This window comes from Salmo salar, chromosome 19, assembly GCF_965601325.2.
Source record: "Salmo salar chromosome 19, fSalSal1, whole genome shotgun sequence".
NCBI classification, from domain to species: Eukaryota; Metazoa; Chordata; class Actinopteri; order Salmoniformes; family Salmonidae; genus Salmo; species Salmo salar.
The window spans coordinates 73,504,891-73,529,903 of record NC_138309.1 but is presented as its reverse complement, the minus strand read 5'-3'; the positions used below and the strand labels follow the sequence as shown (position 1 = coordinate 73,529,903).

Below are 25,013 nucleotides of genomic sequence, written 5' to 3'. Positions count from 1 at the left end.
ATGTGGTTTTTACAGAAAAGCAGCTTGATTTTGTTTGGTTAATACATTTGTTTGGTAGTTAGTATGATATTTTATTTTTACACAAGTGTTTTTTCCTTTTTTTGGGATCCTTATTATCCACCCACAGTAGGTGGCTGAATGCACATTTAATTGTTCCGAACACCATTATATCATAGAAGAAGAAGACCACGCCCACAAATTGGGGAGAACAAACAGTATTTTCTATTTACACCCATTATAAAAGTGCCAACTTTCTTGTTGATTATTTTATACAGAAATAACAAAACATGCTGAAAGCTGCCATGTTGTTCAATGTACATGTAACCAGGTCAAAAATCCCGACCTATGGTTCGCAATGGTCCCGCGTGGGGAAATGGAGCCTGCAAGAGCCCTGTGACATCAGGCTATTCGTTGTGGAAGATTGGGAAATTGTGGGGACCTGGTGTCCAAGTAAGCTACATGGAAAACATTTCATCACGGGCAGGGTTGGGTAGATTACTTTCCAAATGTAATCTGTTACAGTTACTAGTTACCTGTCCAGAATTTGAATCAGTAATTTAACTTTTGGATTACCCAAACTCAGTAACGTAATCTGATTACATTCCATTACTTTTAGATTACTTTCCCCTTAAGAGGCATTAGAAGAAGACAAAATTGTATGTCACCAATTGAACAACATCTATTGCAGGATAAATCAATGTTAAAGTTTACATAGCTGGCCATATATAAATGTTACATTTAAATTTTTGGGTTGGTTATGTAGGCTTCTTCTAACCCATCACTTTCTACTACAGATAATAATATGATTAAATTATATCTTTACATTAAAAACCAAAGTCTATCAGAATTCCAGTCATTCCAATAAATGTTATACCTCTTGATCTTCAAGAATAGGACTTGGAGATTAGCATGACCTTAAAACTAAGCACTTATTAGCCAGCCCTACTCTGTTGTTTATGATTTTGTTGTCATGGAGGACTGATTGGGCTCTTTGATTCGAGTTGAAAAATAAATGCAGCGCTCATGGAATGGCATGCTTTGAACGCTACTGAAAAGTGCTATTTACATGTGAAAAATGAATGCCATATGCTGCATTTGCTATAGGCCTATTGTTTACCTTTTTGTTGGTGACACATTGATATCTTGATAATATGCAGCTGTTTAAAGGGCAAATCCACAGATGAAACAATAACAAATAGCCGCCCCGCCTCTGTTTTGGTTAAAAGCTGAGGGATAGGCCTGGAGAAATGTAACCACTCTCAGATTAATAGACAGAGCGATGGATGCAAGGACTGACCATCCATGATATCAAAATTATTGTTTTAACCATGTTATGAGGCTATACAGTGTTTGTTTACATTTACAATGTTTACAAACATTGAAAAAAACAGAGCAATAAAAGCCCCACTTTTATTCAATAGGCTTGGACGCTACCGAGTGTTTTCTATCCAAATCTACCAATTATATGCATATCCTAGCTTCTGGGCCTGAGTAGCAGGCGGTTTACTTTGGGCACGCTTTTTTTGAGAGTTATTTAAGATACTATTCTAAGAAGTAGGGTTTTCGAAAGATGGACAGGGACTCCGCTGTGCTGACTTTAGGGGGAGGCTTGTTCCACCATTGGGGTGCCAGGACAGAGAAGAGCTTTGACTGGGCTGAGCGGGAACTGCCCTCCGGAAGGGGTGGGAGGGCCAAGAGACCAGAGGTGGCGGAACGGAGTGCTCGGGTTGGTATATAGGGTTTGACAAAATCAAATCAAATTATATTGGTCACATACACATGTTTAGCAGATGTTATTGTTGATGTAGCGAAATGCTCTCAGACGCCATGAGCAGAGTGCATACCGAGCGAGCTGCGAGTAGGGAATGCATAGGGAGTGCTTCTAGTTCCAACAGTGCAGTAATGTCTAAGTAATCTAACAATTTCACAACAACTACCTAATACACACACATCTAAGTAAAAGGATGGAATAAGAATATGTACATATAAATATATGGATGAGCATATCCTGAAGGTGAAGAGGTGCAGTTCCCTTGTTGCTCTGTAAGAAGAGAGAGATCTAATCAATGGAAGATGGAATTAAAATGAAAGAATTAAAAGTGAAATGAGAAAGAAAGGCTCCAATGACCAAGCGCCAACAGGTAGGCTACAATTTAGGCTATAATCTGAAAAGAGTTGTTGTTATGTGTAGGCTAACTGTAGGACGGTGATAAATAACGTAATGGCTAGCTTCCATTAGCCTAGTTAGGTAGCTTCTCTCGGTTTGATGCTGTCAAGACATGTGCTATGTAATAAGATGGGATGATAAATAACTATCAATAAGTTAGTCTAGCACGAGATAACAATGGTTGCGGTCTCTCCCTCTGCCTGCTCCTGTGCACTGAGCCTCCCGTGTCTTTTTCACACGCACACACCGCACGGCCTCTCTCTCCCTTTCTCGGATCGGACCGGTTGTCCTTTAGGTCCTTTCGGAACGGGTTTTAACAATCCATTTATGCATATTGGGTCTGGGGATATCCTGTGTCAATTTGGGAACGGCAGCTCTAACTCCAATCACAATGTTGTCCTCATCACACGTCCGGTGTGGCTCAGTTGGTAGAGAGCATTGCGCTTGCAACGCCAAGGTTGTGGATTCGATGCCCACGGGGGACCAGTACGAAAATGTATGCACTACTGTATGTCGCTCTGGATAAGAGTCTCTGCTAAATGACAAAAATGTAAATGTATTCAATCATGAAGTGTTTAGAGATTGATTAGAGTGACAATAGCTGAGTGCAAGGACTGTTTGGTAGGCTACCCATCAGTGCCATTCATTTGCACCGTTTTGGATGAGATTACTGTGACCAAAGGTTTGTGACTACCGGTGTGGCTGTGATACAGTCAATGCAACAGCCCTAGTTGTAGAGCATGAACCTGCAGGAGCAAGTCACTGCTTTGATGTTTGTAGAGAATGATGGTGTTGTCCAGGGTCACACCAAGGAGTTGTCAACCGTGATGGAGAGCTCTTGGAGCGGGTAGGCCCTTCCCTGAGAGGAAGAGCAGCGCTGGTTTTTGAGGTTGAGTTTAAGGTGGTGGGCCAACATCCAAGCTGAGATGTCTGCCAGACACGCAGAGATGTGTGTCACCACCTGAGTGTCAGAAAGGGGAGAAGAAGAGGAGTTAAGTGTCATCCACATAGCAGTAATAGGAGAGACCATGTGAAGATATGACAGAGCCGAGTGACTTGGTGTATAGAGAAAAGAGTGCCTAAAACCTAGCCCTGGGGGAAGCAGTAGTGTGAGCATGTGGTGTCAGCTTGGGAAAGGCAGAGAGCCTCTGTGACACAGAGAAGAGCGGTCCCAGTTGAGTGAGTCGCCTTGAAGCCTGACTGGTTAGAGTCAAGAAGATTGTTCTGAGAGAGATAACTAGAGAGTTGGTCAGAAACAGCACGCTCAAGGGTTTTGGCTGAAAAAAAGAAGGGATCTGTTGTTTTTGACTTCATAGGGGTTGAGTGTTGGTTTCTTGAGGAGGGGAGCGACTCTGGCGATCTTGAAGTCAGAGGGGAGGCAGCCAGTGGTCAGGGATGAGTTGATGAGGTGAGGAATTGGAGAAGGTCTCCAGAGATGGTCTGGAGAAGGGATGAGGGGATGAGGTGAGGAATTGGAGAAGGTCTGGAGAAGGGATGAGGGGATGGGGTCAAGTGGGCACGATGTCGGGCAGCCGAACATCACTAGTCGCAGGATTTCATCTGGAGAGATAGGGGAGAAAGAGGTCAAGACGTAGGGTAGTTGTCTGTGAGTAGGACTAGTGGAGTCAATAGGATTTCATCTGGAGAGATAGGGGAGAAAGAGGTCAAGACGTAGGGTAGTTGTCTGTGAGTAGGACTAGTGGAGTCAATAGGATTTTCTTAAATGTTGTTTTGTAATTGACTAAAACAAGCAGACAACAAGAAAATTGCATTTGAAAAAGGTCAGGTTTTTGCTGTGAGCAAATAGGGTAACCAAGGTAACCACGGGTTGTTTTCCACACAGGCGGGCACGGCCTCAACGTTCTATTTAATACCGACTGGGACTATAGGAAAACCCTTTTTGGTTTCAGGTAGAACCCTTTTGGGTTCCATGTAGGATCCTTTCCATAGAGGGTTCTACATGGAACCCAAAAGGGTTCTATGTGGAACCAAAACGGGTTCTCCCTGGAACCAAAAAGGCTTCTCCTATGGGGACAGCCAAAGAACCCTTTTGTAACAATTTTTTCTGAGTGTAGTTACCGTTACTAAGCTGTGTGTGTGTGCTTGTTTGTTTGTTCTCAGGCCACAGTGTCACAGGCCGTCTGGTCTGACACTGTGAGGCATCTGAGGTCGACACCGATGGCCTCCAGGTCACCATGGAGACAGCTAATGACATCACTTGGCACGATCGTGTCCGGGAAACGATCCAGGCAAAGTCGACGGAACAGACCAAATAAATCAATTCACATTCCAATACTTTATTGAGAATCAATGCATTCAACTACAGCAGTCAATTCCAAAATCATATTCCGTTAGAAATTGATAAGGAAGTCTGTGCAGGAGTAGACCAGAGAGAAACTACTGTAGTCTATAGACAGAACCAAGTATGGATCACCTGGTAAACCTAGACACACACAGAGAGACAGGTGAGGTAGGGGCTAGGTTTGGGGGCTAAGGGGCAGAGGCTTCAGGGTTGGTTTGGGGCTACGAGCTAGGTGTGGTTGGGACTGGGACCACATCTCACCTTTGAAGAAGATCTGGTTATGAGTGTTCATGTTTATGGTTTGACTGACTTCATACAGTCTGTGATGTGTGAGTGTATGAGTTCTATCACAGAGTAGTGAGTATGTGGCCTGTTGGCACTTCCCTCCCTCAAATACAGCAGGCAGCTTCTCTGCCTCATACCATCTGCCCAGGTATTAACACACACCATCTAGAAGTTATTTCAAGTTACTATGACTTTTTTACTTTGTGTGTGTGTGTGTGTGTGTGTGTGTGTGTGTGTGTTGAGCATGTGCAACCGATGCAGTGACCAGGACAACACACAGTACCTAGCCACATAAACACATGATCAGACACAAAACACACAGCAATCTCACACATAATGTCAGTGGTAATTCAGATGGAATTGAGACTACTGTGTAATTAATACATTATATACACTCTCACATACACAGACATAAAGACACACAGTACCTGCAAAGGCTGCATATTTTCTCAGCTCAGCTCTCTTGGAGAAACGAGATGTAAACATGATCACACAGCGCTCTGCCAAATGTCCATGATCAACCTTTCTCCAATATCTCTCATCTGACACAGCCTGGTGTAGCAGACAATTGTATTATATTCATTTATGTGACAATAAAACATATATTACATACACATATACATATATATATTTGAATATTTAAAAATATAAAGAAGATTTGGCAAATGTTTCTATATATTGTTTAACATAATATACTGTACAGGCATATCACATTTCCAGAGTGGGATCTCTGGAAATTGGCCCAGCGCCGTCCTTGTTTGGCTAGGGTAGGCCGTCATTGTAAATAAGAATTTGTTCTTAACTGGCTTGCCTAGTTAAATAAAGGTTACTTTTCTTTTTTAAAATATGAAAAACAGCTCTCGTTTTACTTCACAACACATCCTTCAAATCACCAGCAGAGGGCGGCCATTTTTAACCCATTTTCACATTCCCTCTGTTGGTAACGCTTGCAAATTGGTCATAACTGTAAAAGTAGCAGATCCACTCTGGATCTAATAGCCGTTGTGTTGAACACTGCGATGTTTAACAGTGAGAATGGCAGAATGGTGAACTTACTAAATGACTGAGAGTTTGACTGTGTGATATTTGGTTGCTTCATGTGTAAATATTTTCCCTCTGGATTTTAATGATTTGTATCAAATTTGTATTTTATGATCAACAATATATTGAAATATTAGCCAACATTCATGATTATATTTTTTTATATTAATAAATAAAAGCAAGAAAATTTGTGTTGAAATCAATATACTATTCATATTACAGAGCAAATGGTAAAGCTTCATGTGACACCAATTTCTGCTTTGTAGCACCTACATTTTAAACTTTATGGAGATTTAAAGGAGTAAGGCCAAAATGACACAAATATTCAAACTTCAATTAATTATTTCTCAATAATGCTTTAAAATACACATGTCTAGTATATGTCAACAATCCTTCCTCCAAAGGACCCGTCTATGGAATACATTTCGTGAAAATCCCCACAATCATGGTTTTCTTATGTTCTAGTTTTGTGAGGAATCACCCTTTATGTATTACATATAATTCAAATCAAATTGATTTGTCACAAACACATGGTTAGCAGGTGTTAATGCAAGTGTAGCGAAATGCTTGTGCTTCTAGTTCCGACCATGCAGTAATATCTAACAAGTAATATAACCTAACAATTTCACAACAACTACCTTATACACACAAGTGTAAAGGAATGGATAAGAATATGTACATAAAAATATATAAATGAGTGATGGCCGAACGGCATAGGCAAAACGCAGTAGATGGTATAGAGTACAGTATATACATATGAGATGAGTAATGTAGGGTATGAAAACATTATATGAAGTGGCATTGTTTAAAGTGGCTAGTGATACATTAAATCAAGATGGCAAGATGCAGTAGATGGGATAGAGTACAGTATATACATATGAGATGAGTAATGTAGGGTATGAAAACCTTATATAAAGTGGCATTGTTTAAAGTGGCTAGTGATACATTTAATTACATCAAGATGGCAAGATGCAGTAGATGGTATAGCGTACAGTATATACATATGAGATGAGTAATGTTGGGTACGTAAACATTATATAATATAAAGTGGCTAGTGATAAATTGAGTACATCAGTATGTTGGCAGCAGCCACTCAATGTTAGTGATGGCTGTTTAATAGTCTGATGGCCTTGAGATAGAAGCTGTTTTTCAGTCTCTCGGTCCCTGCTTTGATGCACCTGTACTGACCTCGCCTTCTGGATGATAGCGGGGTGAACAGGCAGTGGCTCGGCTGGTTGTTGTCCTTGATGATCTTTTTGTCCTTCCTGTGACATCGGGTGGTGTAGGTGTCCTGGAGGGCAGGTAGTTTGCACCCGGTGATGCGTTGTGCAGACCTCACTACCCTCTGGAGAGCCTTCCGGTTATGGGCGGAGCAGCTGCCATACCAGGCGGTGATACAGCCCGACAGGATGCTCTCGATTGTGCATCTGTAAAAATTTGTGAGTGTTTTTGGTGACAAGCCGAATTTCTTCAGCCTCCTGAGGTTGAAGAGTCGCTACTGCGCCTTCTTCACCACGCTGTCTGTGTGGGTGGACCATTTCAGTTTGTCTGTGATGTGTACGCCGAGGAACTTAAAACTCTCCACCTTCTCCACTACTGTCCCGTCAATGTAGATAGGGGGCTGCTCCCTCTGCTGTTTCCTGAAGTCCACGATCATCTCCTTTATTTTGTTGACATTGAGTGTGAGGTTATTTTCCTACACCACACTCCGAGGGCCCTCACCTCCTCCCTGTAGGCCGTCTCGTCGTTGTTGGTAATCAAGCCTACCACTGTAGTGTCGTCTGCAAACTTGATGATTGAGTTGGAGGCGTGCATGGCCACGCAGTCGTGGGTGAACAGGGAGTACAGGAGAGGGCTGAGAACTCACCCTTGTGGGGACCCAGTGTTGAGGATCAGCAGGGTGGAGATGTTGTTACCTACCCTCACCACCTGGGGGCGGCCCGTCAGGAAGTCCAGGACCCAGTTGCACAGGGCGGGGTCGAGATCCAGGGTCTCAAGCTTAATGCCGAGTTTGGAGGGTACTATGGTGTTAAATGCTGAGCTGTAATCGATGAACAGCATTCTTACATAGGTATTCCTCTTGTCCAGCTGGGTTAGGGCAGTGTGCAGTGTGATGGCGATTGCGTCGTCTGTGGACCTATTGGGTCGGTAAGCAAATTGGAGTGGGTCTAGGGTGTCAGGTAAGGTGGAGGTGATAGGATCCTTGACTAGTCTCTCAAAGCACTTCATGATGACGGAAGTGAGTGCTACAGGGCGGTAGTCATTTAGCTCAGTTACCTTAGCTTTCTTGGGAACAGGAACAATGGTGGCCCTCTTGAAGCATGTGGGGACAGCAGACTGGGTTCTGGTTCAAGGCAATGGCCACATAAAGGCCTACATGGTTTAAAACCTGTTTCTCTTCTGAATGAATAAGCTGAAAATGCTGCTCTCCTATTCACACTCCCTCCTAGTTCAGGACCTGTGAGCTGTTCAGTAAGAGGTGTGTGTATATATGCGAGGGTCTTTTTTTTTTTGCTGGACCTTTGGAATTAAGGACTGCCTTATTGACAAAGTACATCAAACTCTTGTTTGAACAGGTGTGTGTGTGTGTGTGTGTGTGTGTGTGTGTGTGTGTTTACAGGGGTAGCCTGCGGGCAGTATGTAGGCCTACAGGGCATTTCTTTGAGGCATGACTGAGGCACAGATAGAACAATTATTAGCTAGATATTTAACTGGATGTATACATGTGAAGCATCCGGTTGGTGTTTCCATTCACTACCAAATACAGTGATGGGAGGAAGCCCAGTGGCCGACAGTGGGACAAGACGGAGCTAGATGGGTTTTGGCCGACATCCTGCAAAATCTCTCATCGATTAAACATTTGATCTCCATACAGTTTAAATAATAAGCAGGGTGGACTGCGTTAAGTAGACTTTACCCTTGGGCAAATGTTCAAAACATTGCGCTGTTTCGAAGGGCGAATAGAGTTATTGCACATGCGCACTTCACAGACAAGGCGTTCCCTAACGAAAATATAAAAGTAAAAGCTAGAACGCGCCAACAGGATCTCACCAGCTCTGCCACCTCTCTGTATGTTGTGCTCACTGATTCATTTGCTCTTTGGACACTACAGGCTCTATTCTATCTTGGGTTAATTATACAAATCTTTGACTGAGGTCTGTATGGACGTGATACACAGAAAGTCTATGCGTTTTTAATATGTTAACACAACAACAATCCGACATGGGTTACAACATGAAAAATATTGGCAGTGTTGAGAACTTCTACAATACTGCACGCTTCCCAACTCAGGCAGCCCATTAAATCGTGGTCGACCGAGCGTAGAAGCTAGTCTATGAAAACTTTTGAAATATTTAATAACTTCTAAGTCGTAAAAGAGTGTAAAGTGCTTGGCCAAACTGTATTACCACTGGACTGGTGAGTGATCAGTCAAGTGAGTCGACGATAATGAAACAGAGCACTGACTGGTTAGATGTTGAGTTGCTTGTGTCCAGGGCAGTGGCCCACCGTCGTTTGGTGAGAGAGACAGATGAGTAGGTATATGGAATAATTAGCTAGATAGTAAAAAAAATTATAATATGTAATCAACAAAGACTTGAATCGGCCAATAACATATTACATCACTGTTAGCTTATTGATGGAAACGTATTCATTAGATGGCTAAGTTGTGTAGCTAACAGTTTTAGATAACCAGTTTGCGATCCTGAGCTAACGTTTACTAAAGTTAGCTTAGCTAACTAAGAGAGAAAAGTAACAACATTGCTATAAAAGTAGCTGAAAACTGAAATTGAACATATTTTCCTAGCTAAAACATCGTTCGCTTTCAGGCTGTTGAAAAGGACCGCTAGCTAGCTACTTAGCTTAGCCTTTGGAGGCTTGTCCTTTGTTAGCTAGTGTGACGACATCAAGGCGTTGTTTATACTATGACTTCATAAACGCCCGCTGTATTTATTTGGCATTATTTTGCAAGCTCAGAAATTATGTAGCTTTCCAAGTATATAGCTATTGACTTGCCTTTAACTCCAGACTTGATTTTATTGCAAATTATACCTCTATACTTTCAGTAGAGCTGACTAAACAACACTGAATCCTAGAAATAATGTGAAATTTTCAGATTCTCTCTCAAAGGGGACAGATTTCCAGTGGCATTGGGTATTTGAGGGAGAATGCTGCACAGGACCGTCTCCTTCCCCATTGAGGTAATATCTAGAAGTCTGTAGCTAGAATATGTTCATATTCTGCCAACAAATGTTTTTTTTCAATGTCCTTTTTTATTGCTTTGGCAACATTGGGTTATTTCAGTTTAATGTCGATAAAGCTCACCTGAATACTGTACTAGTAGCCTGCTATTGTTTTGCTTTATAGTAATTTGTTAGCTCTTTGAGAGTTGTGTATGTAGACTGAAAGCCTTTCCTAATGAAGTTGTGGTTCTAATGTAGGCGGGACAGCTGCAGCAGCTGGGTCTACTGGGCTGTGGCTCCCACGGTGTGACATCATGCTCGGTGCTTGACCTCCCGGCTCTCCTCAACGCTCACCATGGGCAATGGGAGGATGAACAGCGGGGCTGGTACCAGGGGCATGCCGAGGAAGGCCAATGGGAGGACGAGGGAGGGCTAGTGGTCACGCCCTCTTCTACTGGTGAGAGTCGACTGGTCGGACAATCTGCCATTCTTTCAAATTCTGATTGTTCCTCTCTATGGCTCTTGAGGTTCCAAACATGCAGCTAGTAGTCAGATTCATTGACACATCAGTGACGTATTGGTAACTCTTGGTCCTTTCTCTCCTCTTTCCTGTTCCTTGTGTAGGTAGCACCAGGGGACCCAGGTGAGTGATATGTATACCAGCTCAGACCAGCTAAGGTGAACACACACAGTTATGGCTGTGGTAGTCTACATCTATCTGCTCATATCTGTGTGTGTCCACACTTACATTTAGCTTGTTCTGTATCTGTGTGTGTTTAGGTCAGTGGAAGATGATGGCAATGATTATAAAGGTGAGTCTATCTGGTATGGCTGCTCTTTACATTCAATTCAAGTCACATGGTGTGTGTATTAGGGGAGTTTTTAGCATTTGTGTCTGTAATGATGTTTTGTGTGTGTGTGTTTCAGAGAAGAAGCAAAATGATGAGTTTGTCAGGCTGTACGTGTCAGAGGAGGAGAGGATCCTCAACTCTGCAGACCTGTGAGTGCCCCAGACAACTCCCATTGCCCGCCGTAGTGCTGTTGTGATAGCAGAGTTGGTGTATTTACTATTTTCTAACGTGTGTTGTAGGAGTGCAGAGGAGAGGAGTGATGTTCTAGCAGAGTTGGTGTATTCCCGAAGCAGACTAAAGCAATTGAACTCAGAGCTGCAGAGAACAGTGGAGTTAGCCGATGACAACAACACAGTGCTACGCACTGAGAACGCTGCACTGCGCAACCAAGTTAAAGGGTAACAGTCACAACCATGCAGACACACTGCACAACCTGGTCAAATGTAACCATCAATCAAAATGTTCATCATTATTTGTGTGTGCTTGTCAGGATGAAGCAGTCGATCCATGATGCAGAGCAGCTGATGGATGAGCTGGAGGAGATCAGGAGCTTATCAGCTGAGAAGGACGGCGCTACGGGCAACCTGGAGTCCTACATCAAACAACTGGTGGGTTACCAGGAAGTGGTGTAAAGCAATAGTAACCAAGAAACCATATATACGACAAATAAAACCAGGCACTGAACACACCTGATTTGACCAATCATCTCACCAACTGAGCTAATTGGTCAATAGGAAGTGCCTAGGAAAGATGTAGAGCGTTGATAAACTGATGTTGTTTTCATCCCTTGTTCCGGCAGGAGAAAGAGAAGGAGATTTTGGAAGACCAGATCGAGACCATTGGCAGTGAAGTATGGCGATCTCTAAGCCTTGACCTTTGACCCTGATAGAACAGACATACTGAATGTTTCACTGGCCAGCCAATATGGATGCATAATATTCATTTGTTGTCCTCAACATCACTGAACTGTTCTGTTCCCTCTCTGTCTCTCTCTGTGTGTGTCTCTCTCTCTCTCTCTCATCCATAGATGTCCCGTATTATACCAGATAGAGCCACTGACAAGAAGAAGATCGCTGACCTCAGCCAGGCTCTACAGGCCTTACAGGTAGCACACATACATGCTCGGATATCATCTGATACCACCAGATCACAGGGGGGTGATTGATATCCTTCCACCAGATCACGGGGAGGGGGGGGGGCCTTCTACCAGATCACGGGGGGATTGTGTTCCTGGGAGGCCACATGCTTTTGTTCCAGCCCAACTATTAACTGTGTGTGTGTGTGAAACAGCTACGGCTAGAGGAGAGCAGACTCACCCTGGATCAGAGGTATGAGGTCATACATAAGGTATGTGATAACTACATATTGAAAATAATGTTTACATTTCAAATATGCCCTAAATTCCCAATAAATGTAACGGATGTTCTTTAGATATGCCACATGGCTTGCCAGTTTAAATTAGGTCCATTGCAGTCTATTAGCTGGCTGGCTGGCCAGTGCCCAACATCTCTATGTGTGTCTCCCCTACAGAAGGACTTTGTTGTTGAGCAGCTGGAGCAGTCCCTCATAGAGTACTCCTCCATCACACAGGTACAACACACACACATTTTACATATGCCTGATGTAGACCTCACACATCTAACTGATACACACTGTGGTCTTTATGTTGTGTGTTTCTCTGTTCTCAGGATCTGAAGGAGAAGATGAAGGATCTGGAGAGCCAACTGGCAGAGGCCCTAGTGTAACACACACACTCAATCATAACATCCCTCACGCATCACTCTCTAATTTTGGCACGTTCTTTGTAATACCCTCTTTTTTTGTAATACCCCCTCTCTCTTCCCCCCTGTCTTTCCCTCTCTCTTTCTCTGTCTTTAGTAATGGAGGAGAGGGGCGTTACATGGCGTTAGATGGGACTCTGTCTGCAGCCACTCAGCGCTCCATCACTCTAGCGGAGGAAATGGGTCTACTGCCACGTAGGATGGTGGGTCGCATACACACAACATATGACCGATCACTCTTTCCACATCTTCCCCCAAAGTGCAGAAGTGCTTGTCTGTAGTGTTGTCTTCACTGTTTGGTGATCAGGTAGTACTACAGGACAGTGTGAGCTTAGGGTTGGGTAGGACTTAGCTGGGAGGCAGGCTGCCTTCACACACACTGGGGAGATGCTCTGTTGCGAAATGTATGTGTTCACTTCCTATCCCAGGATGAGTCCTCTGATGAGGAGGTGCAGGAGCAAAGAGATGAGAGGGTAGAGAAAGAGGAGAAGCAGAGAGTGGAGGAGAGGATAGAAAGAGAGGAGAAAGAGGAGGAGGTCAAGGAGGAGAAACAGCTGTTACAGGAGAAGAGAGGTGTGTGGTCAGATCTGGTGGGAAGTGTCCAGGCAGCAGGAGGTTTCACCCTGGGTTTCCTGGCTCCTCTGGGTGTGTTGGTCTCCATGGTCCCTGGCTGCTACGACCACTGTACTGGACTCAGCTGCATCGATATCCTCTGGTCTACTGCCAGATATCTCATACAGCCATACTGCAACGTGCACCACATAGGCCTCCCTCCTCTGTAACACATGCATACATATATACGCATACATACCTACCTACGTACTACCTACACGCACACATTCACAAAAACACACACACTAATCAAACCTCAACCCACCAACTCTGATCTTCAACCCTTCCAGGCTGCAATGCTGTTGTTAACTAAATAAAACTGAATACTGCATCATACATGGACAACTGGTTGTATTTTAATAAAGGGAAACAGTAGAGTTGATTTTACAATGTTTCTTTTTTAGCTTTATGAAGATTAGTTAAATGACATTTTAAAGATTGGACTCAATGAGTCTCTGCTAAATGACAAAAATGTAAATGTATTCAATCATGAAGTGTTTAGAGATTGATTAGAGTGACAATAGCTGAGTGCAAGGACTGTTTGGTAGGCTACCCATCAGTGCCATTCATTTGCACCGTTTTGGATGAGATTACTGTGACCAAAGGTTTGTGACTACCGGTGTGGCTGTGATACAGTCAATGCAACAGCCCTAGTTGTAGAGCATGAACCTGCAGGAGCAAGTCACTGCTTTGATGTTTGTAGAGAATGATGGTGTTGTCCAGGGTCACACCAAGGAGTTGTCAACCGTGATGGAGAGCTCTTGGAGCGGGTAGGCCCTTCCCTGAGAGGAAGAGCAGCGCTGGTTTTTGAGGTTGAGTTTAAGGTGGTGGGCCAACATCCAAGCTGAGATGTCTGCCAGACACGCAGAGATGTGTGTCACCACCTGAGTGTCAGAAAGGGGAGAAGAAGAGGAGTTAAGTGTCATCCACATAGCAGTAATAGGAGAGACCATGTGAAGATATGACAGAGCCGAGTGACTTGGTGTATAGAGAAAAGAGTGCCTAAAACCTAGCCCTGGGGGAAGCAGTAGTGTGAGCATGTGGTGTCAGCTTGGGAAAGGCAGAGAGCCTCTGTGACACAGAGAAGAGCGGTCCCAGTTGAGTGAGTCGCCTTGAAGCCTGACTGGTTAGAGTCAAGAAGATTGTTCTGAGAGAGATAACTAGAGAGTTGGTCAGAAACAGCACGCTCAAGGGTTTTGGCTGAAAAAAAGAAGGGATCTGTTGTTTTTGACTTCATAGGGGTTGAGTGTTGGTTTCTTGAGGAGGGGAGCGACTCTGGCGATCTTGAAGTCAGAGGGGAGGCAGCCAGTGGTCAGGGATGAGTTGATGAGGTGAGGAATTGGAGAAGGTCTCCAGAGATGGTCTGGAGAAGGGATGAGGGGATGAGGTGAGGAATTGGAGAAGGTCTGGAGAAGGGATGAGGGGATGGGGTCAAGTGGGCACGATGTCGGGCAGCCGAACATCACTAGTCGCAGGATTTCATCTGGAGAGATAGGGGAGAAAGAGGTCAAGACGTAGGGTAGTTGTCTGTGAGTAGGACTAGTGGAGTCAATAGGATTTCATCTGGAGAGATAGGGGAGAAAGAGGTCAAGACGTAGGGTAGTTGTCTGTGAGTAGGACTAGTGGAGTCAATAGGATTTTCTTAAATGTTGTTTTGTAATTGACTAAAACAAGCAGACAACAAGAAAATTGCATTTGAAAAAGGTCAGGTTTTTGCTGTGAGCAAATAGGGTAACCAAGGTAACCACGGGTTGTTTTCCACACAGGCGGGCACGGCCTCAACGTTCTATTTAATACCGACTGGGACTATAGGAAAACCCTTTTTGGTTTCAGGTAGAACCCTTTTGGGTTCCATGTAGGATCCTTTCCATAGAGGGTTCTACATGGAACCCAAAAGGGTTCTATGTGGAACCAAAACGGGTTCTCCCTGGAACCAAAAAGGCTTCTCCTATGGGGACAGCCAAAGAACCCTTTTGTAACAATTTTTACTAAGCTGTGTGTGTGTGCTTGTTTGTTTGTTCTCAGGCCACAGTGTCACAGGCCGTCTGGTCTGACACTGTGAGGCATCTGAGGTCGACACCGATGGCCTCCAGGTCACCATGGAGACAGCTAATGACATCACTTGGCACGATCGTGTCCGGGAAACGATCCAGGCAAAGTCGACGGAACAGACCAAATAAATCAATTCACATTCCAATACTTTATTGAGAATCAATGCATTCAACTACAGCAGTCAATTCCAAAATCATATTCCGTTAGAAATTGATAAGGAAGTCTGTGCAGGAGTAGACCAGAGAGAAACTACTGTAGTCTATAGACAGAACCAAGTATGGATCACCTGGTAAACCTAGACACACACAGAGAGACAGGTGAGGTAGGGGCTAGGTTTGGGGGCTAAGGGGCAGAGGCTTCAGGGTTGGTTTGGGGCTACGAGCTAGGTGTGGTTGGGACTGGGACCACATCTCACCTTTGAAGAAGATCTGGTTATGAGTGTTCATGTTTATGGTTTGACTGACTTCATACAGTCTGTGATGTGTGAGTGTATGAGTTCTATCACAGAGTAGTGAGTATGTGGCCTGTTGGCACTTCCCTCCCTCAAATACAGCAGGCAGCTTCTCTGCCTCATACCATCTGCCCAGGTATTAACACACACCATCTAGAAGTTATTTCAAGTTACTATGACTTTTTTACTTTGTGTGTGTGTGTGTGTGTGTGTGTGTGTGTGTGTGTGTTGAGCATGTGCAACCGATGCAGTGACCAGGACAACACACAGTACCTAGCCACATAAACACATGATCAGACACAAAACACACAGCAATCTCACACATAATGTCAGTGGTAATTCAGATGGAATTGAGACTACTGTGTAATTAATACATTATATACACTCTCACATACACAGACATAAAGACACACAGTACCTGCAAAGGCTGCATATTTTCTCAGCTCAGCTCTCTTGGAGAAACGAGATGTAAACATGATCACACAGCGCTCTGCCAAATGTCCATGATCAACCTTTCTCCAATATCTCTCATCTGACACAGCCTGGTGTAGCAGACAATTGTATTATATTCATTTATGTGACAATAAAACATATATTACATACACATATACATATATATATTTGAATATTTAAAAATATAAAGAAGATTTGGCAAATGTTTCTATATATTGTTTAACATAATATACTGTACAGGCATATCACATTTCCAGAGTGGGATCTCTGGAAATTGGCCCAGCGCCGTCCTTGTTTGGCTAGGGTAGGCCGTCATTGTAAATAAGAATTTGTTCTTAACTGGCTTGCCTAGTTAAATAAAGGTTACTTTTCTTTTTTAAAATATGAAAAACAGCTCTCGTTTTACTTCACAACACATCCTTCAAATCACCAGCAGAGGGCGGCCATTTTTAACCCATTTTCACATTCCCTCTGTTGGTAACGCTTGCAAATTGGTCATAACTGTAAAAGTAGCAGATCCACTCTGGATCTAATAGCCGTTGTGTTGAACACTGCGATGTTTAACAGTGAGAATGGCAGAATGGTGAACTTACTAAATGACTGAGAGTTTGACTGTGTGATATTTGGTTGCTTCATGTGTAAATATTTTCCCTCTGGATTTTAATGATTTGTATCAAATTTGTATTTTATGATCAACAATATATTGAAATATTAGCCAACATTCATGATTATATTTTTTTATATTAATAAATAAAAGCAAGAAAATTTGTGTTGAAATCAATATACTATTCATATTACAGAGCAAATGGTAAAGCTTCATGTGACACCAATTTCTGCTTTGTAGCACCTACATTTTAAACTTTATGGAGATTTAAAGGAGTAAGGCCAAAATGACACAAATATTCAAACTTCAATTAATTATTTCTCAATAATGCTTTAAAATACACATGTCTAGTATATGTCAACAATCCTTCCTCCAAAGGACCCGTCTATGGAATACATTTCGTGAAAATCCCCACAATCATGGTTTTCTTATGTTCTAGTTTTGTGAGGAATCACCCTTTATGTATTACATATAATTCAAATCAAATTGATTTGTCACAAACACATGGTTAGCAGGTGTTAATGCAAGTGTAGCGAAATGCTTGTGCTTCTAGTTCCGACCATGCAGTAATATCTAACAAGTAATATAACCTAACAATTTCACAACAACTACCTTATACACACAAGTGTAAAGGAATGGATAAGAATATGTACATAAAAATATATAAATGAGTGATGGCCGAACGGCATAGGCAAAACGCAGTAGATGGTATAGAGTACAGTATATACATATGAGATGAGTAATGTAGGGTATGAAAACATTATATGAAGTGGCATTGTTTAAAGTGGCTAGTGATACATTAAATCAAGATGGCAAGATGCAGTAGATGGGATAGAGTACAGTATATACATATGAGATGAGTAATGTAGGGTATGAAAACCTTATATAAAGTGGCATTGTTTAAAGTGGCTAGTGATACATTTAATTACATCAAGATGGCAAGATGCAGTAGATGGTATAGCGTACAGTATATACATATGAGATGAGTAATGTTGGGTACGTAAACATTATATAATATAAAGTGGCTAGTGATAAATTGAGTACATCAGTATGTTGGCAGCAGCCACTCAATGTTAGTGATGGCTGTTTAATAGTCTGATGGCCTTGAGATAGAAGCTGTTTTTCAGTCTCTCGGTCCCTGCTTTGATGCACCTGTACTGACCTCGCCTTCTGGATGATAGCGGGGTGAACAGGCAGTGGCTCGGCTGGTTGTTGTCCTTGATGATCTTTTTGTCCTTCCTGTGACATCGGGTGGTGTAGGTGTCCTGGAGGGCAGGTAGTTTGCACCCGGTGATGCGTTGTGCAGACCTCACTACCCTCTGGAGAGCCTTCCGGTTATGGGCGGAGCAGCTGCCATACCAGGCGGTGATACAGCCCGACAGGATGCTCTCGATTGTGCATCTGTAAAAATTTGTGAGTGTTTTTGGTGACAAGCCGAATTTCTTCAGCCTCCTGAGGTTGAAGAGTCGCTACTGCGCCTTCTTCACCACGCTGTCTGTGTGGGTGGACCATTTCAGTTTGTCTGTGATGTGTACGCCGAGGAACTTAAAACTCTCCACCTTCTCCACTACTGTCCCGTCAATGTAGATAGGGGGCTGCTCCCTCTGCTGTTTCCTGAAGTCCACGATCATCTCCTTTGTTTTGTTGACATTGAGTGTGAGGTTATTTTCCTACACCACACTCCGAGGGCCCTCACCTCCTCCCTGTAGGCCGTCTCGTCGTTGTTGGTAATCAAGCCTACCACTGTAGTGTCGTCTGCAAACTTGATGATTGAGTTGGAGGCGTGCATGGCCACGCAGTCGTGGGTGAACAGGGAGTACAGGAGAGGGCTGAGAACTCACCCTTGTGGGGACCCAGTGTTGAGGATCAGCAGGGTGGAGATGTTGTTACCTACCCTCACCACCTGGGGGCGGCCCGTCAGGAAGTCCAGGACCCAGTTGCACAGGGCGGGGTCGAGATCCAGGGTCTCAAGCTTAATGCCGAGTTTGGAGGGTACTATGGTGTTAAATGCTGAGCTGTAATCGATGAACAGCATTCTTACATAGGTATTCCTCTTGTCCAGCTGGGTTAGGGCAGTGTGCAGTGTGATGGCGATTGCGTCGTCTGTGGACCTATTGGGTCGGTAAGCAAATTGGAGTGGGTCTAGGGTGTCAGGTAAGGTGGAGGTGATAGGATCCTTGACTAGTCTCTCAAAGCACTTCATGATGACGGAAGTGAGTGCTACAGGGCGGTAGTCATTTAGCTCAGTTACCTTAGCTTTCTTGGGAACAGGAACAATGGTGGCCCTCTTGAAGCATGTGGGGACAGCAGACTGGGTTCTGGTTCAAGGCAATGGCCACATAAAGGCCTACATGGTTTAAAACCTGTTTCTCTTCTGAATGAATAAGCTGAAAATGCTGCTCTCCTATTCACACTCCCTCCTAGTTCAGGACCTGTGAGCTGTTCAGTAAGAGGTGTGTGTATATATGCGAGGGTCTTTTTTTGTTGTTGCTGGACCTTTGGAATTAAGGACTGCCTTATTGACAAAGTACATCAAACTCTTGTTTGAACAGGTGTGTGTGTGTGTGTGTGTGTGTGTGTGTGTGTGTGTTTACAGGGGTAGCCTGCGGGCAGTATGTAGGCCTACAGGGCATTTCTTTGAGGCATGACTGAGGCACAGATAGAACAATTATTAGCTAGATATTTAACTGGATGTATACATGTGAAGCATCCGGTTGGTGTTTCCATTCACTACCAAATACAGTGATGGGAGGAAGCCCAGTGGCCGACAGTGGGACAAGACGGAGCTAGATGGGTTTTGGCCGACATCCTGCAAAATCTCTCATCGATTAAACATTTGATCTCCATACAGTTTAAATAATAAGCAGGGTGGACTGCGTTAAGTAGACTTTACCCTTGGGCAAATGTTCAAAACATTGCGCTGTTTCGAAGGGCGAATAGAGTTATTGCACATGCGCACTTCACAGACAAGGCGTTCCCTAACGAAAATATAAAAGTAAAAGCTAGAACGCGCCAACAGGATCTCACCAGCTCTGCCACCTCTCTGTATGTTGTGCTCACTGATTCATTTGCTCTTTGGACACTACAGGCTCTATTCTATCTTGGGTTAATTATACAAATCTTTGACTGAGGTCTGTATGGACGTGATACACAGAAAGTCTATGCGTTTTTAATATGTTAACACAACAACAATCCGACATGGGTTACACCAGATCATGTGAAAATATTGGCAGTGTTGAGAACTTCTACAATACTGCACGCTGTCCAACTCAGGCAGCCCATTAAATCGTGGTCGACCGAGCGTAGAAGCTAGTCTATGAAAACTTTTGAAATATTTAATAACTTCTAAGTCGTAAAAGAGTGTAAAGTGCTTGGCCAAACTGTATTACCACTGGACTGGTGAGTGATCAGTCAAGTGAGTCGACGATAATGAAACAGAGCACTGACTGGTTAGATGTTGAGTTGCTTGTGTCCAGGGCAGTGGCCCACCGTCGTTTGGTGAGAGAGACAGATGAGTAGGTATATGGAATAATTAGCTAGATAGTAAAAAAAATTATAATATGTAATCAACAAAGACTTGAATCGGCCAATAACATATTACATCACTGTTAGCTTATTGATGGAAACGTATTCATTAGATGGCTAAGTTGGGTAGCTAACAGTTTTAGATAACCAGTTTGCGATCCTGAGCTAACGTTTACTAAAGTTAGCTTAGCTAACTAAGAGAGAAAAGTAACAACATTGCTATAAAAGTAGCTGAAAACTGAAATTGAACATATTTTCCTAGCTAAAACATCGTTCGCTTTCAGGCTGTTGAAAAGGACCGCTAGCTAGCTACTTAGCTTAGCCTTTGGAGGCTTGTCCTTTGTTAGCTAGTGTGACGACATCAAGGCGTTGTTTATACTATGACTTCATAAACGCCCGCTGTATTTATTTGGCATTATTTTGCAAGCTCAGAAATTATGTAGCTTTCCAAGTATATAGCTATTGACTTGCCTTTAACTCCAGACTTGATTTTATTGCAAATTATACCTCTATACTTTCAGTAGAGCTGACTAAACAACACTGAATCCTAGAAATAATGTGAAATTTTCAGATTCTCTCTCAAAGGGGACAGATTTCCAGTGGCATTGGGTATTTGAGGGAGAATGCTGCACAGGACCGTCTCCTTCCCCATTGAGGTAATATCTAGAAGTCTGTAGCTAGAATATGTTCATATTCTGCCAACAAATGTTTTTTTTCAATGTCCTTTTTTATTGCTTTGGCAACATTGGGTTATTTCAGTTTAATGTCAATAAAGCTCACCTGAATACTGTACTAGTAGCCTGCTATTGTTTTGCTTTATAGTAATTTGTTAGCTCTTTGAGAGTTGTGTATGTAGACTGAAAGCCTTTCCTAATGAAGTTGTGGTTCTAATGTAGGCGGGACAGCTGCAGCAGCTGGGTCTACCGGGCTGTGGCTCCCACGGTGTGACATCATGCTCGGTGCTTGACCTCCCGGCTCTCCTCAACGCTCACCATGGGCAATGGGAGGATGAACAGCGGGGCTGGTACCAGGGGCATGCCGAGGAAGGCCAATGGGAGGACGAGGGAGGGCTAGTGGTCACGCCCTCTTCTACTGGTGAGAGTCGACTGGTCGGACAATCTGCCATTCTTTCAAATTCTGATTGTTCCTCTCTATGGCTCTTGAGGTTCCAAACATGCAGCTAGTAGTCAGATTCATTGACACATCAGTGACGTATTGGTAACTCTTGGTCCTTTCTCTCCTCTTTCCTGTTCCCTGTGTAGGTAGCACCAGGGGACCCAGGTGAGTGATATGTATACCAGCTCAGACCAGCTAAGGTGAACACACACAGTTATGGCTGTGGTAGTCTACATCTATCTGCTCATATCTGTGTGTGTCCACACTTACATTTAGCTTGTTCTGTATCTGTGTGTGTTTAGGTCAGTGGAAGATGATGGCAATGATTATAAAGGTGAGTCTATCTGGTATGGCTGCTCTTTACATTCAATTCAAGTCACATGGTGTGTGTATTAGGGGAGTTTTTAGCATTTGTGTCTGTAATGATGTTTTGTGTGTGTGTGTTTCAGAGAAGAAGCAAAATGATGAGTTTGTCGGGCTGTACGTGTCAGAGGAGGAGAGGATCCTCAACTCTGCAGACCTGTGAGTGCCCCAGACAACTCCCATTGCCCGCCGTAGTGCTGTTGTGATAGCAGAGTTGGTGTATTTACTATTTTCTAACGTGTGTTGTAGGAGTGCAGAGGAGAGGAGTGATGTTCTAGCAGAGTTGGTGTATTCCCGAAGCAGACTAAAGCAATTGAACTCAGAGCTGCAGAGAACAGTGGAGTTAGCCGATGACAACAACACAGTGCTACGCACTGAGAACGCTGCACTGCGCAACCAAGTTAAAGGGTAACAGTCACAACCATGCAGACACACTGCACAACCTGGTCAAATGTAACCATCAATCAAAATGTTCATCATTATTTGTGTGTGCTTGTCAGGATGAAGCAGTCGATCCATGATGCAGAGCAGCTGATGGATGAGCTGGAGGAGATCAGGAGCTTATCAGCTGAGAAGGACGGCGCTACGGGCAACCTGGAGTCCTACATCAAACAACTGGTGGGTTACCAGGAAGTGGTGTAAAGCAATAGTAACCAAGAAACCATATATACGACAAATAAAACCAGGCACTGAACACACCTGATTTGACCAATCATCTCACCAACTGAGCTAATTGGTCAATAGGAAGTGCCTAGGAAAGATGTAGAGCGTTGATAAACTGATGTTGTTTTCATCCCTTGTTCCGGCAGGAGAAAGAGAAGGAGATTTTGGAAGACCAGATCGAGACCATTGGCAGTGAAGTATGGCGATCTCTAAGCCTTGACCTTTGACCCTGTTAGAACAGACATACTGAATGTTTCACTGGCCAGCCAATATGGATGCATAATATTCATTTGTTGTCCTCAACATCACTGAACTGTTCTGTTCCCTCTCTGTCTCTCTCTGTGTGTGTCTCTCTCTCTCTCTCTCATCCATAGATGTCCCGTATTATACCAGATAGAGCCACTGACAAGAAGAAGATCGCTGACCTCAGCCAGGCTCTACAGGCCTTACAGGTAGCACACATACATGCTCGGATATCATCTGATACCACCAGATCACAGGGGGGTGATTGATATCCTTCCACCAGATCACGGGGAGGGGGGGGGGGCCTTCTACCAGATCACGGGGGGATTGTGTTCCTGGGAGGCCACATGCTTTTGTTCCAGCCCAACTATTAACTGTGTGTGTGTGTGAAACAGCTACGGCTAGAGGAGAGCAGACTCACCCTGGATCAGAGGTATGAGGTCATACATAAGGTATGTGATAACTACATATTGAAAATAATGTTTACATTTCAAATATGCCTTAAATTCCCAATAAATGTAACAGATGTTCTTTAGATATGCCACATGGCTTGCCAGTTTAAATTAGGTCCATTGCAGTCTATTAGCTGGCTGGCTGGCCAGTGCCCAACATCTCTATGTGTGTCTCCCCTACAGAAGGACTTTGTTGTTGAGCAGCTGGAGCAGTCCCTCATAGAGTACTCCTCCATCACACAGGTACAACACACACACATTTTACATATGCCTGATGTAGACCTCACACATCTAACTGATACACACTGTGGTCTTTATGTTGTGTGTTTCTCTGTTCTCAGGATCTGAAGGAGAAGATGAAGGATCTGGAGAGCCAACTGGCAGAGGCCCTAGTGTAACACACACACTCAATCATAACATCCCTCACGCATCACTCTCTAATTTTGGCACGTTCTTTGTAATACCCTCTTTTTTTGTAATACCCCCTCTCTCTTCCCCCCTGTCTTTCCCTCTCTCTTTCTCTGTCTTTAGTAATGGAGGAGAGGGGCGTTACATGGCGTTAGATGGGACTCTGTCTGCAGCCACTCAGCGCTCCATCACTCTAGCGGAGGAAATGGGTCTACTGCCACGTAGGATGGTGGGTCGCATACACACAACATATGACCGATCACTCTTTCCACATCTTCCCCCAAAGTGCAGAAGTGCTTGTCTGTAGTGTTGTCTTCACTGTTTGGTGATCAGGTAGTACTACAGGACAGTGTGAGCTTAGGGTTGGGTAGGACTTAGCTGGGAGGCAGGCTGCCTTCACACACACTGGGGAGATGCTCTGTTGCGAAATGTATGTGTTCACTTCCTATCCCAGGATGAGTCCTCTGATGAGGAGGTGCAGGAGCAAAGAGATGAGAGGGTAGAGAAAGAGGAGAAGCAGAGAGTGGAGGAGAGGATAGAAAGAGAGGAGAAAGAGGAGGAGGTCAAGGAGGAGAAACAGCTGTTACAGGAGAAGAGAGGTGTGTGGTCAGATCTGGTGGGAAGTGTCCAGGCAGCAGGAGGTTTCACCCTGGGTTTCCTGGCTCCTCTGGGTGTGTTGGTCTCCATGGTCCCTGGCTGCTACGACCACTGTACTGGACTCAGCTGCACCGATATCCTCTGGTCTACTGCCAGATATCTCATACAGCCATACTGCAACGTGCACCACATAGGCCTCCCTCCTCTGTAACACATGCATACATATATACGCATACATACCTACCTACGTACTACCTACACGCACACATTCACAAAAACACACACACTAATCAAACCTCAACCCACCAACTCTGATCTTCAACCCTTCCAGGCTGCAATGCTGTTGTTAACTAAATAAAACTGAATACTGCATCATACATGGACAACTGGTTGTATTTTAATAAAGGGAAACAGTAGAGTTGATTTTACAATGTTTCTTTTTTAGCTTTATGAAGATTAGTTAAATGACATTTTAAAGATTGACTCAAATGTTGTTCATGTTTTTGTATTTTTTTGTTATTTCTATACATTGTTTTATTTTATTTATTTAACTAGGCAAGTCGGTTAAGAACAAATTCTTATTTACAATGAATGCCTAGCAAAAGGCCTCTGCGTGGATGGGGGCTGGGATTAAAAACATAGGACAAAACACACCACGACAAGAACGACAACACAACACTATATAAAGAGACATAAGACGACCACGTAACATGGAAGCTCACAACATGGTAGCAGCACAAAACGGTACAAAGGGCAAGAAAGCAGAGATTGTTCTGTACAGTACTAAATAAATGCACTGTGACGTTCCGGATTGTAAATATGATTTCTATTCAATAAAGATACATTAATCAGTTTGTCTTTCCACT

At 43.6% G+C, this 25,013-nt stretch overlaps 2 protein-coding genes and 1 long non-coding RNA gene across 11 annotated transcripts; all 3 read left to right on the top strand.

Annotated features, from left to right (window-relative positions):
* The first annotated feature begins 1,613 nt into the window (after positions 1-1,613).
* On the top strand, positions 1,614-5,986 carry LOC106579470 (uncharacterized). The gene is made up of 2 exons (XR_006760787.2): positions 1,614-2,141; positions 4,289-5,986. It is a non-coding gene; the product is annotated as an uncharacterized LOC106579470 (long non-coding RNA).
* A 2,680-nt stretch (positions 5,987-8,666) lies between these two features.
* Positions 8,667-16,945, top strand: LOC106595178 (uncharacterized). 6 transcript variants are annotated; one of them, XM_045702643.2, is made up of 15 exons: positions 8,667-8,864; positions 9,910-9,994; positions 10,235-10,433; positions 10,601-10,619; positions 10,757-10,788; positions 10,904-10,976; positions 11,067-11,225; positions 11,318-11,435; positions 11,627-11,677; positions 11,855-11,932; positions 12,118-12,174; positions 12,358-12,417; positions 12,516-12,568; positions 12,706-12,811; positions 13,037-13,556. In XM_045702643.2, the coding sequence occupies exons 2-15, from the start codon at positions 9,962-9,964 to the stop codon at positions 13,388-13,390; spliced, it is 1,392 nt and encodes a 463-aa protein (XP_045558599.2). In that variant the 5' UTR covers positions 8,667-8,864; positions 9,910-9,961; the 3' UTR covers positions 13,391-13,556. The 6 variants fall into 6 exon arrangements, with proteins under 6 accessions (XP_045558599.2, XP_014042033.3, XP_045558601.2 ...); XM_014186558.3 differs by having other exon boundaries at positions 8,862-8,950; XM_045702645.2 differs by lacking the exons at positions 8,667-8,864; positions 13,037-13,556 and adding exons at positions 8,875-9,328; positions 15,246-16,945.
* Positions 16,946-19,619: 2,674 nt separating this feature from the next.
* Positions 19,620-24,998, top strand: LOC106579461 (uncharacterized). Of its 4 annotated transcripts, none has more exons than XM_082965946.1 (15): positions 19,620-19,825; positions 20,877-20,961; positions 21,202-21,400; positions 21,568-21,586; positions 21,724-21,755; positions 21,871-21,943; positions 22,034-22,192; positions 22,285-22,402; positions 22,594-22,644; positions 22,822-22,899; positions 23,086-23,142; positions 23,326-23,385; positions 23,484-23,536; positions 23,674-23,779; positions 24,005-24,998. In XM_082965946.1, the coding sequence occupies exons 2-15, from the start codon at positions 20,929-20,931 to the stop codon at positions 24,356-24,358; spliced, it is 1,392 nt and encodes a 463-aa protein (XP_082822072.1). In that variant the 5' UTR covers positions 19,620-19,825; positions 20,877-20,928; the 3' UTR covers positions 24,359-24,998. The 4 variants fall into 4 exon arrangements, with proteins under 4 accessions (XP_082822072.1, XP_082822073.1, XP_082822071.1 ...); XM_082965947.1 differs by lacking the exon at positions 19,620-19,825 and adding an exon at positions 19,830-19,911; XM_082965945.1 differs by lacking the exon at positions 19,620-19,825 and adding an exon at positions 19,836-20,295.
* Positions 24,999-25,013: the final 15 nt, after the last annotated feature.

Bases quoted from the DNA above. Each gene is read 5' to 3' on its own strand.
- LOC106595178 (XM_045702643.2), top strand. From the start codon at position 9,962: ATGCTGCACAGGACCGTCTCCTTCCCCATTGAG. The intron at 11,436-11,626 runs GTGGGTTACCAG...TTGTTCCGGCAG, and splicing joins AGTCCTACATCAAACAACTG to GAGAAAGAGAAGGAGATTTT. The intron at 11,678-11,854 runs GTATGGCGATCT...TCTCATCCATAG, and splicing joins TCGAGACCATTGGCAGTGAA to ATGTCCCGTATTATACCAGA.
- LOC106579461 (XM_082965946.1), top strand. From the start codon at position 20,929: ATGCTGCACAGGACCGTCTCCTTCCCCATTGAG. The intron at 21,944-22,033 runs GTGAGTGCCCCA...CGTGTGTTGTAG, and splicing joins ATCCTCAACTCTGCAGACCT to GAGTGCAGAGGAGAGGAGTG. The intron at 22,900-23,085 runs GTAGCACACATA...TGTGTGAAACAG, and splicing joins AGGCTCTACAGGCCTTACAG to CTACGGCTAGAGGAGAGCAG.